Here is an 18,217-nt window from a genome sequence, read left to right as displayed (position 1 = left end):
CCAAATCACACACCGACACACACACACACACGCGCGCGCGCGCGCAAAGAATATGATACTAACACGCGCGCGCGCAAAGACTATGATACTATAGCCTCAATTGATTATATAAGTTATGTTTTTTTTTCTTTTTTTAGTTTGCCATTGAAGCCTTTGAATCTTTTAAATTTTAAATGTCATCATGTATATGTGTAATTTTATTTCACAGACTTGATGTATGGTATATGTTGCGTGTGTAATTTATCTCATGTCATATTAAGCATTTGTAGTTTGTATGTAATTTATCTGATCTCAGATTACGTATTTGTAGTTTGTATGTAATATATCTGATCTCAGATTAAGTATTTGTAGTTTGTATGCAATTCGTCATATGTTATATTATCCATGCCATGCATATTATGAATTATTTGCATGGAATGCAATTTGTAAAGTCGTTTTTTTCTTCTTCTTCTGTTGCTCGTCTTAGTATTGAATGAATGTGATTTGTGAATAATGTTACTGTTGTATGAGTTTTAGTATTGTAACATTGTAATTTGTCAGTCTTCATAGTGCAGCTGACTTAATATATGTTATATATTTTAATGTATGTGTGCGTGCTTTCCATGTATGCAGTAGCGGCTTTAGCGAGGTGCGAAAGGTGGGGGTGGGGGACGATTTTTTTAACGTGTATTCTTCTTTGTTTAACACAGATTATAATTAAAGCAGATTCTTTATTAAAAAAAAACTTTCATTTTGAAAAAATATGTATTTTTCTATGAATATTTTTACAGACACAGAAATTATATTTTGGGGGCCCGTCCTTATTTCGCGCTGAGCTCGCATAGCCCTAAACCGCTGTTGACGTAGGTATATAACCTCAATAAGGTTCATGCAAATGCTGTAAAGTGACATTCTAAACAAAATCTTACCTGATTTTACCTGACTTGAAATATACATGCAATATACTCGGTATTAATCTCCCCCAATGCACAAATGCAAGACTGATCACGTGATTGAACGGCCACCCAATGAATACAAAGACTAATTTACTTCCCTGTTGAGTTGGTTGCTATTGGTTTTCTTTAGGGAACATTCACGCCGATGTAAAATATACACGTTGTCACTTACTCTGAAATTGATACCTAATTTGAGACATTGCAATTTTAGAAATAACTACTTCTTATAGTATGTGTTGTTTGTTCGGTTCGTTACCATAAAGCATATCTATTTGTGGCAAGAGTTCAGAATGGTAAGTAAAATGTAGTTCTCCAAGTGGTCATGAAACATAGTGTGATCGATTGCAAGATTTGCGTTAAGCTGAATGATCCGGAACATATACTACAAATAATAACAGTGCATTATACGTTATACGAATCATATATGTAACTTAACATTTACAGGAGAAGTAAACTGATTTAAATCGCACATCAGATATACATGCAATTTACTCGGTATTAATCTCCCCCAACGCACAAACGCAAGACTGATCACGTGATTGAACGGCCACACTATGACTGCAAAAGACTCATTTACTTCCCTGTTGAGTTGTTTGCTATTGATTTTCTTTAGGGAACATTCACACCGAGGTGAAATATACAAGTTGTCACTTACTCTAGAATTGATACCTTATTTGAGACATTGCAATCTTAGAAATAGCTACTTCTTATAGTATGTGTTGTTTGCTCGGTTCGTTACCATAAAGCGTATCCATTTGTGGGAAGAGTTCAGAATGGTAAGTGAATAGCAGGTCTCCAAGTGGTCATGAAACAGTGTGATCGATTGCAAGATTTGCGTTAAGTTGAATGATCCGGAACATATACTACAAATAATAACAGTGCAATTATACGTTACACGAATCATATATGTAACTTAACATTTACAGGAGAAGTAAACCGATTTAAATCGCACATCAGATTTGCGAGACAACTAATTACATTCATATTGACTGTAATGTAAATATGTGACTTGCCAAATCAAGCTTTCATCTCATAATTTTGACCTATCTATCCCAGAGGGAACTTTTGAAACTATAAACATGATATGCTCCGCTTCTCTTTCTTTCTCTCTCAAAGGTTCTCTTGTACTTCCCACTACAAAACTCCATCCCGGTATTCTCGGCGTTAAAATTTAAATGTTTTAAGATTCAAGGCAAATAATGCATACACTTTACAATAACAGTTACGTTTCAGCCAAAACGGGACTTCAATATTTTTTAAATTGCGGTATTTTATATACACCACACACATCCTGGTTCTGTAAGTGATGAAAGACCATTATTTCTATGTAAACAAATGGATCTGAATCAATTTTGCAAATTAATAAATTTTATATAAAAACACTGATTGATTAATTTGACCAGCCTCCTAATTACTTTCGGTTACCCCATGCAGTATCGTATCAATAAATTTATCCGCTACGTCCTGATGTCTGTCTGTCTGTATGTATGTAATGTACGTTATCCCTGTAAAGTAGTGATGATTGGTCCAGGTAAGATAATGGCACGTTAGAAGCCATCTAGGTCAGCGGGAGGGGTTTGAACACTGTGATACAAAATGTGACATTTTAATTGCTATTAATTGATTTTACTGTTGTATATAGTTAATGAATATATAGTGGGACATATATGGTTGTGGTGATGTGGGATTGCATGAGAACGGTGTTCCTTTACTTTTCTGCGCGTTTACTAATTTTTGCGTTCGCAAATGTCCCCTCCCTCCCGAATCTGAATAACGTGCATTCCTGCACTTTTTTTTCACTGCGATCTCTTCTGTATTTAGCGCTACACCACTGATACATTGTCAAATTGAAGGTCAACACTTGTGAAATTTAAGTAAATGTTTCCTCCTGAGATTTTCTAAACTGACAAGTTTCCTAGCCCGTGTCTAGCTTGTAAGACAGCAATGTACGGGTGTCTATGAGTGGACGAGATGCAGGTAGTAAAGCCTCATTTTTGCGTAATCACTGTTTACCCTATTAGAAAATTGCCTAAATGTTTGCTAGTTGTACAGCAACGATCGATATCGATATTTGAAACATCAGCGGTACTTTGTTATATATGACATTCAATCGCACGGAGCATGCGCTGATTGACAAGATATGCATATGTCCTGTTTATGTACAATTTATAACAAGAACAGCGAGGTAGGTACACACTTAGCTCCTTTCCACGAGTATGCAACTTAGACATACAAGTACAGAGAGACGAAGAAGATAGGTGAATCGGAGGAGGGTCACACCATTTCGAGTGTTTCACGATACGAAATCTCATTTTGAACGCAAACGTCTAGCGTGCAACGTTCAAGACAACAGTTTAAAAATGACGATTTGTCAGTTATGTTATTTCCAAAGAAAATGGATATCATTGCAATGAAAATGAGAACTCTCACAAAGAAGGAAATGAATTTTAGAGAATATCTCAGATTTAAATTGAATCAGTTAGTGACCAAGGGTATACCGAAGGTGTTGCTGGAGGAAGAAAGTCAAAAGTCCCGGATGAAAGGGCTAGTGTAATGTATGAAGTTGTTGCTGTGCAGATAGCAAGATAGAAAAAAGAAAAGCAAAACAGAAAAAAGCAACAATAAGAACAATTTAAAAGAAAAAGATGATTCTTAATAAAGAAAATGATAGAAGGCTATTTTACATCAAATTCCTTCAATTAGCTGCACATAATTTGTATGAGATAAAGAATGAAATGGATAAATGCACTTGAATGGAATACAGTTAGAACCTACGGTTTTAACAGAAATATAACACTCTGACAGCGGAGTAAACCGTTGAACAAGTGGTTAGTTATTTTACACAGTAAAGTGGGTGGAGAAATCAGCAAAGTTATTTTCGTACTGAACACCGCCTTGGTTAAGTTGATGAAATCTCTAATACACCTGTAATGTGTTGGTGTATATCCAGGATATCGAAATTGGAAGTATTACAAAATAGGAAAACGATGCAATGATATCGAGTTGTCAGAATTTTTTTTCCCGACGAAACAAACTATTGCATTTTACTACAAGGTTAAAGACATTGACCCTAAAGAGCACGGGATTCTTACTCCAACCACTTTTTAAAGATCGCTATAGGATAGAAAGCGATAGTCAAAATAAAGAGTAATCGAAACTAATGAGCAAGTAATGTATATTTGTTGGCTTGACTTTCTACAGGCTATAGACTCTTCCATAACTAATTTGCGTTTTTTGCCTCACGCATATGTTTGCACAATATTAAAATGTTTCCTGACCATACTTGTTATAATATTCTGAAAATCGTATACACTGACAATAAAATTCATATTTTTAAGCAGATGATTAAGTTATATAATGTATGTGTCAAATCAGATCAATTAATGATACATTACATAATCGAACAAATAAAATAACCCGTTAATTTATTTACTTTTTCTGTCTCTCACAGATCTAGATAATTGACTTATTCAGTTCGAACCCTGGTCTGCGGGTAAATAGCATCCATCGCCTTGCCTGAGCCGTTCACCCACGGACCTGGGTTCAAATCTCCGTAGAGTACAAATTCAAATCTCTAACCTGTATGATAACTCTATTTATTCGCATTTATTAAGGTTACGTTAGTATGACGAAGTATTCTCCGGTAGAATACGATCATGGCACTTTCCGTTCTGTTTGGTGTATATTTGTAATCATGTATGTGTGTGAGTGCGTATCTGTGTCCGTGTGTGTGAAATGTTCATAAATTTGCAAATGAGAAGTTCTACACGATTATTGAGGTCACATCCGTGTTTCGCACCAGAAAGCCTCCCTGATCCATATCACTTCTCGCTGAATGTATATTTTAATTCACATAACTGTTGTTACGATTCTTTATACATGCTAATAATTTTTATTTTCATTATTTAAATAAGTGACTTGAGACACGTCCACACTATTTACCTCCAATCTCTTCCTGAAATATTTTCATAAAAGGACCACAAAAAACTTCTGAGCAGATCAGACATTATGTTTTGTACAGCTGAAGCTGAGTTGAGAAATGGAATAGATCTGCCTTTTCTTGACCCAATGCAATGCAGTTTGCTATTAATCCTATGGACGACTGCCATTTGTACTGGGTAAAATATACTTTGTTTTCTCTACGACTGTCATTGTTTCAATGAAGAAGTGGTTATTTTTTTCCTCCATGTAAATTAATATTACATTTAGAAAAGCATAGAGGATATTTGCTTGTTTTAAATAAATATATGGGAGTAGTTCAAGCGTGACCATGCAAAATATTTTCACTTCACCTTTGAAACATTTCATTATATCTACTAAAAACAAATTCGTCCGAGTTTTTTTGTTATTTAAAAACCACAACCCCCCCCCAACCCCCCCCCAAAAAAAAAAAACAACCCCGCACGGATATGATTTCTTCCAGTCTGTGCAAATGTGATGAAAGCTCATTTCTGTTTCACCCCAAAAAAGCAGTTCTGAAATATTATGATCATTTTAGGAAATCTAGTCGATGAATATAATGCTTCAAAGCTGTGTATTTTGTCAACGTAATTACTAATTTAAAAAGAAGACATATGCATTGTCCATAACAAGATTCCTATGCGGATTGATAAAGTGGACATTGCACAGATTGGAATACGTAACAAATAGAGCAGTTGTAGCCTATAAACTTCAAATGATACCATCTTGCAAAAGAAAATAGTAAAAATAAAAACACCCCACAATTTTAGTGATGCTTGTTTAGAGTTTTACTTCTTTTATTTTTTTCTGCACCGAGACGGCATGTTTCTGATTCACTTTCCTCGTAAACCATGCTAGATACGGGATGCAAATGTCTGACTTTGCTAAATGTAGGCGCGTTTGCATAGATGAAAATCGCGAGTATTAAATAATTGAACACGTTGCTAGGGTGGGAGATGCTACTTTAAATGTGATAATTAGTAAAGGATAGCTTTGTCTTGCCAGTTCTTTTTCTTCTTATATTTTATTATTATTACAAGTAAGATTTGTCCATTTCATGGCCAGTTTGAAAAATCTATCTTTGTCTCACTGTCTGTCCGTGTAAATACATATATACTACAAGTGAGTTTATGTTAACTGTTAAAGATATCTTTTTTAATCATGTGCAAGCTATTTCCATGTCCACAGTTCAGACATTATGTATTGCCATTATCTCTTAAACTGTTAGTTTAACATTGACGTAGTTTAAACAAAATCGATTAGCATAAATATAATTTTGTATCCTTTGTATTAATGAATAAGTCCATGTTGCCACTCATTTATTAAATATTTGTATAGTAGACCCGTTTTATATAATCTCCACACATGAATAGACACTATTTCTAATTTCCACAAAGTACCTTTGTTGAATGTACCGTGTAACACTGTCACAGTCAAACGACATTAAAAAGATTGTGTGACTTACAATGTCGGCTTGTTTAATACGGATAGATATACACCGCGGTTATTGTTCGCGATTACAGCTCTTCCATGTCAAATAACAACAAATTATTTCCTTACTTGGCAATCATTTCTGGTGGTGATCTTAAATTAGGAATCTATGCTTTCAATTATCGCCCCATATAAAACTTTGATTTATTTGTGTTTTTGCTGATAGTTTTAGCGATCATATCCATCATCAATTTACTTTTGTCATCTGGATGGGAAGTCGTTACAGACTTAAATCCTCTTAGGATAGTTAGAATTAAAACCAACATACAAGTACTTTCAAGTCTTGCTATTTTTTATTTACTTATTAAAGAAAAGTACAACTCTTGCAATAACATTCGTAGCTGTGGTGTATTTCTCGCTGCAGTGAACACAAAACGACGTACTGGCGTATCGAATTAATTGGAGATCGTCTGAATCTTTCTTTTTCATAAAATGCATATACACAAGGGCGGATGCTATTAGTTTTCAAATTCTGAAACTAATATACTTCTATTATATTGATTTTCTTCAGTTATATTATCTGTATGAAATTATCATGTGTAAAATACAAAAGACTGACCACGTTTATGGAAACACTTCTCTCTGTTATTATTATTATTATTATTATTACAGGAAAATGTGGATTATGTTGTGGTTGCCGCCATTGATTTGGGCACAACCTATTCAAGCTGGGCGTGTTCCTTCAGGCACGATTACAAGAAGGACCCAAAGAACCTGGAGAAGATAATGTGCCGTAATTGGAACGACAGTCAAAACGTTTCTTTCAAGGCTCCGACGACTATACTTGTCAGGGAGGATGGAAAAACTTTGGACAAGTTTGGATACGAGGCAGAGGACAAGTATGCTCAGTTTGCAGAGGACGACGCAGACGAGTTACATAAATGGTACTACTTTAGACGATTCAAGATGCTCTTACACGACAAGGTCAGTATATATATATATATTAGGGTGTTAATCCTTCATGAAAAATAGTCTATGGTTGCCCACAACCCCTGTTGGAATCTGGGAACATAAGCTGGAACGACAGTTGTTGTTCGCGAATAGTTCCACAAGGTGAAGGTGAGATTTCCAAGCAGTAAACATTATTGTAAGCCAACCGTAATAGCACCATTATCTTAAAACAACGGGTAAACGTAACTGAAATCTGCTATGCAGAGTTTAGATCTTTGTCATATTAATATGTGTATTTTGCTGCATGCACATTTGCTTCCAAATTCAAGATGAAGTGCTTTAAATAGTCACTAACTGCATTTTCTTTTGGTCCATGATGTGTGTGTGTGTGTGAAGAAAAAAACAACGATTTTCCATACGAGAACTCTTGAAATCGGCACTTTTTGAGAGACGTCAGTGATCCCATATAGCGGAAAGGGAAGAGAATAGTCTGAGAAAATCTAAACTTGAGCGTTCGCTGTGTAATCTGATGATTCATAATCTGTGTCTGATTTCCACTGTAATCACGAAATATGCAGGACATTTTCAATGATTTTATTTACTACCATGAAAAAGTGGGGGAGGGTTGGGGGTTCAAGACTGATGCACGCTTTTCCCTACTATATATATCCGCCCTTAGCGGTTTGTGGTATGTACTACAATTTGTTGACATAAGCAATTTCTGTTGCAGAATTAATGAAAATATGATTTGAAAATCATTGCAAAATATCCTGACAGAAGAAAGTATGGGAATTTTACAACTATTTATTATCAACACCATCATAATCATCATCACCATTGGCATCTATGGCAGTATTATTTTCATCTGTGAGTCGTTGAGTTGGCCTTGAAGTAAATACATATACACGATACCAACTACAGCGACAGAGATCACTGAAAGTTTCATTTGGTTTGAATTAAGTTTTCTTTAACACAAAACTTTTCATGCGAGTAAGTCCCATTTAGTTTATTTGTATTCATATACAATACATGAGTAAGTCCCATTCAGTTTATTTGTATTCATATACAATACATGAGTAAGTCCCATTCAGTTTATTTGTATTCATATACAATACATGAGTAAGTCCCATTCAGTTTATTTGTATTCATATACAATACATGAGTAAGTCCCATTCAGTTTATTTGTATTCATATACAATACATGAGTAAGTCCCATTCAGTTTATTTGTATTCATATACAATACATGAGTAAGTCCCATTCAGTTTATTTGTATTCATATACAATACATAAGTAAGTCCAATTCAGTTTATTTGTATTCATATACAATACATGAGTAAGTCCCATTCAGTTTATTTGTATTCATATACAATACATGAGTAAGTCCCATTCAGTTTATTTGTATTCATATACAATACATGAGTAAGTCCCATTTTGTTTATTTGTATTCATATACAATACATAAGTAAGTCCCATTCAGTTTATTTGTATTCATATACAATATATAAGTCCCATTCAGTTTTTTTTTTATATATATAATCAAATACAATATCAAATGGTGTTATCACTATGAGGCTTTGTTTTTCTTTTTATTCCATAGTGAATTTTTATTCCATGGTGAATTTTTATTCCATAGTGAATTTAGGGTTAAACGATTTTATTTAATACCCGAATACTTCACCCTTGTCAATTATTGAAGTACATACGGTAAGTTAGTTTCACCTCGGTAAGAACCAGTCAAGTATGATTTTTGATTCTTTTCCAAGTACTTTTTATTTGCAACTATACCTATTTATATGCGCATGCGAAAAGAAAGGCTAATAAAAATATTTACGAGATTGATAAAAAATTCAGTATGTTAAGCAACACGACTTAAAGACTATTTTACAGTGATTCATACTGGAAAGAAAATTATCCTTTTCTGATCTCTATTGTATAGAAACTCTTACACTTACCTAAATGTATGCAGGTGTGTAAATATCTAGCATAATATGATGTTCAGGGTTAAGAAATCTGATGGTCATGTATTGAGAGATATGCCAATTCGAGGTTATCTATGCAGTAATATTTTATAAAATTGCAAAGTTTAAACCAGACAGTTTTTGAGGTCTTTTCTGCGTGTTTAAGTTAACATGACCATGGGCGTTTCGTCATTGTTGCATAAAATTACGATAACAAATACACACAAAGATTTAGAGCACACTTTTTCATTTAAAATGTTAATAGTTTTAAAATGGAAATATTACAAGTGGAGTCGCTTTCTTGCATCATATAATGAAGTATGTGCCTCTTTAACGATGTTCATTGCTCTATATTCATATTTATCTCAGGGCTATGTTGAAAGTACTGTCCGAAAACACCATGGCATATATGAAAATGTTCACCCGATACAATCACCAATGAATAAACTGTGACAGTTTATGTGGACTGCGTCTTTTGATCAAGTTTTCGTTTGCTTTTGATGGTATATTTAATTACTTAATTATTCTGATTTTGTTATTTGCTTGATAAAATATAACATACTAAATCCCTAGTATAGCTTTGAATAACTTAGTTTAATGCAGAGTATTACTTATGAGTTTCCTTTACTAACTCGTATATCAAAACGTGCTACTTTAATGCAAAAGAGAATAAAGGATTTAATTTGCTTAAGAACCCCTATGTATTTGTTGCGAGATCCAGAATTTACGATAAAACAATGTCATTATTTGGTTACTGCAAATGTGTCTGAGTCCACTTGATACAAATACCTTCTAACTGGGTGATAATACACATAAGAACGTGCAAATGCCAGTTTTATGATTGCTGATCATCCTTTATGTCTTATCTTCAGAAAATCAAACGTGATATGATGCTTGAAAGTGAGAATAGTAAAACTCTTCCTGCCTTGAGAGTTTTCGCGTTGACCATCGAATATTTAAAGAATGATATTCTAGTGGACATCGGGAAGACGATGATGAATATCCTGGACAAAAGCCAGATTCGTTGGGTTCTTACAGTTCCAGCAATCTGGGACGAAACTGCCAAACAGTTTATGAGACAGGCTGCAACGGAGGTAAATAAAATTACGAAATGTAGCAATGAAGACTAATATAAACATATGATTGCATTCAGTTAAGGAAACGAACCATCACCTATGTTGCTACAGAACAGGAGGAATGACATGTTGCGAATAAAACCAACGAATTGTAAACCAGACCAGATAGAAATACGTTAATCATTAAGGCAACACATGGCCATTAGAAAAGCTTCGTCATGCTGAATAAAAACAAATTGACAAGATAATTGTTAATTTGGAGCGCATATGTAACCTACATGTTAGGTTGAAACTATCCAAGTCCTTTAGTAAAGCATACATCACGAACATAGTGTCAGAAATGAGTAATTCGCAAACGAAAACTAAGCAAAACACAACTGAGGATTATTGTACTAACTGTACTAATTTCAACGTAAATAGAATTGTCAAGGTTATCTTTTCTTGCTTTTTGTAACATGTTGGTGTTAGAGAAGACGGTGACATTATTTCTATAAGGAATTTATTTCTATAAGGAATTTAATTTTCCATGGGCTATTACCTTCCATAACAAATATGGTTTAATAGTCTAACATTTCATTTTATAGGCTGGCATCCCTAGTAATCAGCTGACGCTTGCTCTGGAGCCGGAGGTCGCCTCCCTGTATTGCAACTCGATTCCTTTAACGACAGCAGATAACGGTGAAGCGCGTACGCTGCATCCAGGAGCAAAGTACATTCTCATTGACGCTGGAGGTAAGCTTATATTTCATTTTATGGTGGGAAGGTTCAAGTAGAAAGAAACAAAGAGTAAAGTTTGAAGTTCATTACAAGATGGAGGCTAACAAAATACATAGTCAGCAAGTTTGAGTGTGGCATATAAAAACAATTTTATTAACTTTTGTTCACTGTCAAGGCCGAACGTTATGCATAAGAATGATTTGAACACTTTCAGTTTTAAAGAACACATATTTTTAATATAATTGGTCTTGTCGTAAATTAAACCATGATTTGACCTAATAGAATAAGTCACATTGGTCATGTACGCACATTTACTCAAAACAAATTAAATATAAACTGTTTTTTTTTTAAAACTTAACACTAATTATCTTTAATACATGTCATATCATGATTATTGAATGTTCTGCACATAAACCGTCACCAATACACTTCCAGACGAAAACTGTCTATCATTATGGACATTTACAATGGTAACATTGTACTAAACTTGGGTCAAAATAGAGCGCGTAGAATGGAATCGTCAGAATCGAGGGTAATACGAATTTGTTTATCAATATGCGTAGCTTTCATTGTGACATCACAGTGCGGGACATTAAATCTGGATTGTACTGGATCACACCTTTAGGGTCATTTCGCCAAAACACGTCTACTTACTTTAAGATTGATTTTGCCGTATGTGAATCTCAGGGCGTCTAAATAATGACCTTCCAAAGGCATATGGATGTATACTAATTCAAATAAAGTAAATAATTGCTACTTAAAGGTATGTAGAATCAAATTTAAAAAAAATGATAGCCATTACTGAAAAAGCGGGTGTTGAATGCCTACATGACCTTTGTGCCTTGTACTTTACAAAACCCATACTGAGATATTTTTAAGTTGTGACAGTAAATGGAAATGATAATTGTCACTTGAGCAGAATACTAAGCACATTTAATAGGCCCCGAGTGGCCGAGTGGTCTAAAGCCCCGAGTGGCCGAGTGGTCTAAAGCGTTCTCCGTTACGGATCACTGCCATCCCACCTCTGTCTGCGTGGGTTCGAATCTAGGATTCGGCAAATGTGGGTATGTGAGAAAGCTTGTCAGTAGCTTCTCGTGGGTCGGTGGTTCTTTCCGGGGTTTTCCCGGGTTCTTCCTCCACCATTTATTCTGGCCGCCATGCATAGCCTATCGTGTGCTGAAAAATGGCGTTAAACCCCACAACAACAACAACTAAACATAGAAATTCAACAGGATAACATTTATGTGCTTCCTTTATTCCCTCAAGCACTTTTGATTCATGATCATAGGTGTTCGTCATTTACAGTAAACATGGAAACATATTTTTAACGTGTAAATACATCTACCTGACGAGAATATTTGGTGATGCTGGAATGCAAGATGACCATATTCGGAATTCTGTTTCATGAAAACCTTTATTTATTTACATGAACAGGCACATGGACACATTTTCTTCTCACATAATCTATCTACCCAATCTAGTAGATTGCGTTGATCTCTCTTCACGTGGTGTTCCTTCAGTTGTTCCCAACCAGGAGTTTGGTCAAAAGACTGTTCGTTCTGTATGTTCTAGACACGGTATACATCTCGATTTTTATTGTCACTTATTATTCTATCTTATTGTAAACTCCACCTAGCGATTTTAACACGTAAGAGTCAAGAATTGTTCTTATTGTGCGTTTGGCTTTTCTTCAGACAAAGAGTTTTTTTATAGCTCTAAACGTTGTGAAACCATTTTCAGCTTGTGCCGTTAACATCTTTTTGTGTCGTAAGTGTGAGTAAAGATTTGCTTGCAAATGTCTCACTTTTCTATATTGTGTTCCACTTTCTTCCAGGGGGTACCATTGACATTATTGCCCATGAAGTCATGAGTGACGGATCACTTAATGAAATATACCGATCAAACGGTGGTGCTTGGGGTGGTACAGAAGTTAACAAGGAATACTTGTCTTTCCTAAAGGATTTGGTTGGAAGGTCAGTATTTGAGAATTTTAAGAGGAATCATATGGATGACTATCTGTACCTCTGTCGGGAATTTGAACAAAAGAAGAGAACAATTGAACCAATAAAGGATTTAAAAGTGACAACCCGTCTTCCTGGTACACTAAATGAACTCTTTGAGAGCGAGAACCATAAAACTTTAGCAACATCAATCCAGTCGAAGAGCAAATGGTCCCAAAGTGTAACACCAATGTCTGATAAAATTAGAATGGAGTCTCATGTTATGAAAGGATTCTTTGCAGACGCCTTACAAAAGACTGGTAGCCATCTCCAGCTTATATTCAGTGACAAGTCGCTGAAGAATGTAAACACAATTATGATGGTTGGTGGTTTCTCGGAATCGAAAATGTTGCAGGAAATGGTAAGAATGCTTTTTCCTGAAAAGAGGGTTATTGTACCACCACAAGCGGGTCTTGCTGTTCTTAAAGGAGCCGTTTTATTTGGCCATAACCCAGCAGCAATTGGGCACAGGGTATGTAGGTTCAGCTATGGTGTGAAAACATCTGTGGCTTTTGTAAAGGGTAAACATAGTGAAGACAAGAAAAAGCATGTTGGAAATGAAGATCTCTGTGTCGATATATTTGATATCCATGTTCACAAAGGCCAAAGTGTAAAGCTCAACGAAAAACAAGTCCCGATGGTATATAAACCGCAAAAGACTGGGCAAAAGTGTGTAAGTTTTACTTTTTATTCCTCGAATGACAGCAATCCCAAATATGTAACGGATGAAGGGTGTAAGGAGCTGGGAAAAATTACAGTGGATGTCATGGGAGAATCAAATAAGGAAAACGCAGTAGAGGTCAGCTTCAAGTTTGGCGGGACAGAAGTCCAAGTGGAAGCCAGAGACAAAAAATCCGGGAAAGCAACAAATGCAAAGATTGATTTCATCGAATAGATTCGTTGAAAATGTGTGCACCTTGTTATTCCGAAAAAGAAATGCTTTATAGTTGGGAAAAACGGTCATTTAATTTCATATGACAGTTGAAATGACATTTAGATATTTATCACACATTCAGTGCACTTTACATATAGTTTCTGCAGTTTAATATTTTTGATATATCAACATGTTAACATATCAATTTATGTGATGCTGATTGGTACAAATAAGCCTATAAAGTTGTTGAGCAGCATTCTCTTTAATGACTGGCTGCGATCATGGGAACATTGTCTTTACCCAGCCTTCTGGAAATTTTGGTTTTGCTATTGCTGTCAACATTCTGACGACCATTTTTTAAATTGATTGCTCAAAGGAAATTGGAGAGAGGTCAGATCTGTCTGAATATGCCCAGTTAACTCCATGCATACCATACAATGCCACGAAAATAGGCGCTAAACACCAGACAACAATAACAGCAACAACAACAAATACAACTAGGGGTATATAACAATTGATAGCGGACGTGGGGGAGGGATGGTCGTTATCCACGTAACATGGAATATACCTTGTTAATTAGAGTAGTTTAAATGTTAACTTCTTTGAGTATATAAAGTCAACTCTCACAGAAAAGTGTGAATATAAACTAGTCTCTCAACAGAACCACAGCATTTTACGCAGTAAAATAGCTCAAACGATCTAACGTTTCTTCCTCTGTGATGCAATTCCGACTCAAAATTTGCCTACTGTAATATGCTGTTCTCAGTCAAATAATGCAAATATCCAGTGACAAATACATTACAGTAAATATGGAACTTCTGCACCCAGCAATCATGAATATCCAACAAATACTTAGTAGTGAAAATGTCACTTTTTAGCAGTTAACATTGATCGTCTAGCCACAAATCAGGTTGTGACATCACACGAAACTTACACTGGGCATTCTGTATTGAAACATGCTGTCGGCGTCAAATATTCTATTTATTTGGAAGAAAAGATACTCTCTGATTTATAATGTGTACAAAATTAATATCTCTAAATGTGATGTTTATAGAACTGAGCAAAGATTTTGACTAAATGATCAGACTATTTTCTACGAGCAACAAATTAAAAGTGCATCATAGGGTTCAAAATAAACGCACTTATTTGTTCTTCTTTCTATCTGTAATATTTCCATTAAATACAAAATATGTAATAAACAGAATATACTATCAACATTATTTATCTTGTTTTATAAATTCAGTATTACATCATTACCCATTTGATATTCTCTATATCTGCGCTTCTTTAAGGTCTTTTCTTTCCTACTTAAGTTTTGATAGAGTAACATTCATTTGTCCACAATCAACCATAACGTATGAACCATTCAACAAATACCTATGCAATTATTTATGGAGAACTGATATTCAAGATGCACATGTACCTATTTTTTAAAAATGTCTCTAAACACCCCAAAATGAATGAACTTTAAGATTTGTATGCCCCCTAGATCGCATATACAGCAAAGACGTTTATAAGGTCTTGTCTCGCACATTAGTTTTACAAAGTCATTACTCTTGCTTAAATTCTTGTCACGCTATGAATTAGCTTTGCCTTCAGTAAGGGGTATCTTTAGGTGCTAGGAGAGCAATTCTAAAGTACCGGCATCCAATGGCGTAGATATTACACTCAAATACTCGACTAGCTAGCTCCCTACGAGCAATGCGTGCAATTTTGTTCACGCACAGAAGACATAGCAAAGTGAGACTCGTACAGTAAGGCTTGGGAATCTAGTTATGCTGTTAACATACTTTAAAGTTCATACGCCTGACTTGACAATTATTTACTTGACAATATGGAATAAATATACATCTTCTAAGGGCAAATAATGCATTTTTTATTAACCTACGAAAAGCACGATTGTTAGAATTAAAAATATTCAAAGCTTTGCTAATTCAAAGAGAACAATGTTGGAAATTCCCAAAATGAACGCATGCTATTTGGAAATGATAAATTATCACCTGCGTTAACAATGCTTAAGGTTTTCATTACAAAGGCAACTCTGTTATATAAACCTTTACTCTCAGTTTTAGTAATATAGGCATGTAAATACAACATGTTTGCTTCTAGTAAAAACAAAGCCACTCAGAAAATAGCACTATGTTCATTGCATCATTGTACACTCTCCATAACTTATCCAGTCATATGACACATATTTCTAAGAAAGATTCTACAATCATACAGGTAAAGTGATATGTAGACTAGTCATATAATAGATACCATCTTTATTTTATTAAGCCCCACCATCTTTCTGAAATAGTTTAACGCATTTATGTTGACCATGTCAAAGGTTCCTACGCTTTCATGCATGTAGTTTACTGTCATCATTATGCGTAAAGCATGAATGTATGCTTTTGAAGAATATCATTGTCAAATGACTCTTTAATTCTTACGTTGTATCCATTCACACATTGTGCTCTGTCTTTGTAAAGGTTCACTTCGTGGTTTTGCAATTCTAACTTGTTTTTGCAATTCTAACTTATCTAATTGCATAAAGGTATTTTTCAGTGTGGTAGATATAAATAAGATCAATATATTCTATTAGTTTCCTATATTTGATAGCTTTACAATTATGTTCAATGTATTTTATGCAAATTGTGTTTAATTACTGTGTGGCGTTTTCAACCTCCCTCCCCCATAAATCAGTACTTTTTTAAATAACATCCTGAAGGCTGACGGAATATATATATATATATATATAGAGAGAGAGAGAGAGAGAGAGAGAGAGAGAGAGCTCACATCTATTAATTTATTTTATTTATGTAATTTGAACCTACTGTTTACGCTTCAAATTTGTCTTCGAATACGTTTTAGTAAACATTCTAGCTTGTATATATATTTTTCGATTCCTTTTGCACTGTTAATAATCCTTTAAACTCTGAAATAACATTACAGTCAAGACTCGTTCATACACTCAGCACATTGATAATATGATTATATTAACTTCTAATGAAACAGGCAATCTAAAAATATGCTTTCTCAAAATCAGCTCAGAATAAATAATGTCTTATTTTCATATAATCTATACTCGAAAATACATCTGGGGGCTAAACATTGTGCAATCAAGCTTGCAAATATGCAGCTTGTAAAATATTCAAGTACAGGCTGATTTATGAATAATCAGTTTACCAGACATGACAGCATATATTTAGTTTAATTTAAAAACATTAGGGGAGCAGTAGAAAGGTCAAGGTTCAATATTCTATGTGCATACATGAATTCAACAATAAATTTGCACTAATGTATTTCGCACGGTCCTCAATGATTAAATAAACTATACGTTTTAATCTAAAATATGGTGATCGCTTTGTATCCATACCAAGTAAAACAATCCTTTACCAGATTCACATATCCCATGCAACATTAATGCATATAATATGCACGAACAAAGAAGGGGGATCAATATTCATCAATCTTTGAACAATCAGTTTTAAGTTATCTCACCGCTAATTGAGCTGTTTCTGCCGTCTGTTTTAGTCTACAGAAAAGTCAAACTTTGCATTGTTTACAAATTTTCTTGCGATTTGTTAACCAGTAAAGAGAGTTGTTCGCATTTAACAGAAAGTAGCATCTTAGTCTAAACGGAAAGCACTTGTTTCTTTTTTAATGTTTAGGCTCTTGGCCTTTGCTTAGGATGACAAAGCACTCACATGAATACAACGGATTGGAAAGCTCACTTGTAGTAAATATTTCTGTCGTTTCCTTAAAATATATTTCCAGAAAATGCAATATAACTTGTGCTGGTGTTTGGAGATGTTGTGTCCATGTTAGTGGCTAAAAAAAGTCATGTATTTCTTCTAGTATGATTCGACACTCATATGCACTTGTAGCTAAGTATTTTATGGCGGTAAATTAGAAAATACATTACAGACCCCATTAAAAATGTTTAGCATCAAGACTTTTCAGATCACACTAGGAATGTTTAGCGTCAAAGGAAATTGAACATGGAAAATGTTGGTCCGGTATAGCGACAAGGGAATGTTGGGTTGTTGTATAGGGATATTAGGAATGAAGCACGTGAGATGACGTCACGGTACTGACATTGGTGACAATGTATCATGGGGCCGACCTGAATACGCGCTACACTAGGGATAGGCAAATACAGGAGAGATATAGACTAATAGAATCTATGTTGGGGTCTGCACCGAGGAAAGGAAATCCCAGTCTGGGGGTTACATTATTTGTCTCCCATCGAGGCTTGCCGGGGGTGGGTGGGGTGAAACATATAATGTAACTTCGCGACTGAGATTTCCTTGTCTCGGTACAAACCCCAAC

General features: G+C 34.8%; 1 protein-coding gene across 2 annotated transcripts; it reads left to right on the top strand.

Moving 5' to 3' along the window:
- The first annotated feature begins 1,071 nt into the window (after positions 1-1,071).
- On the top strand, positions 1,072-15,118 carry LOC149782055 (heat shock 70 kDa protein 12A-like). 2 transcript variants are annotated; one of them, XM_089933479.1, is made up of 5 exons: positions 1,072-1,228; positions 6,999-7,310; positions 10,109-10,330; positions 10,897-11,044; positions 12,864-15,118. In XM_089933479.1, the coding sequence occupies exons 1-5, from the start codon at positions 1,226-1,228 to the stop codon at positions 13,922-13,924; spliced, it is 1,746 nt and encodes a 581-aa protein (XP_089789605.1). In that variant the 5' UTR covers positions 1,072-1,225; the 3' UTR covers positions 13,925-15,118. The 2 variants fall into 2 exon arrangements, with proteins under 2 accessions (XP_089789605.1, XP_089789604.1); XM_089933478.1 differs by lacking the exon at positions 1,072-1,228 and adding an exon at positions 1,560-1,711.
- Positions 15,119-18,217: the final 3,099 nt, after the last annotated feature.

The sequence above is a fragment of the Sinohyriopsis cumingii genome, chromosome 15 (genome assembly GCF_028554795.1).
Source record: "Sinohyriopsis cumingii isolate HCF-2022 chromosome 15, ASM2855479v2, whole genome shotgun sequence".
Classification (NCBI taxonomy): domain Eukaryota; kingdom Metazoa; phylum Mollusca; class Bivalvia; order Unionida; family Unionidae; genus Sinohyriopsis; species Sinohyriopsis cumingii.
This window is presented reverse-complemented; position numbering and strand designations above follow the sequence as displayed.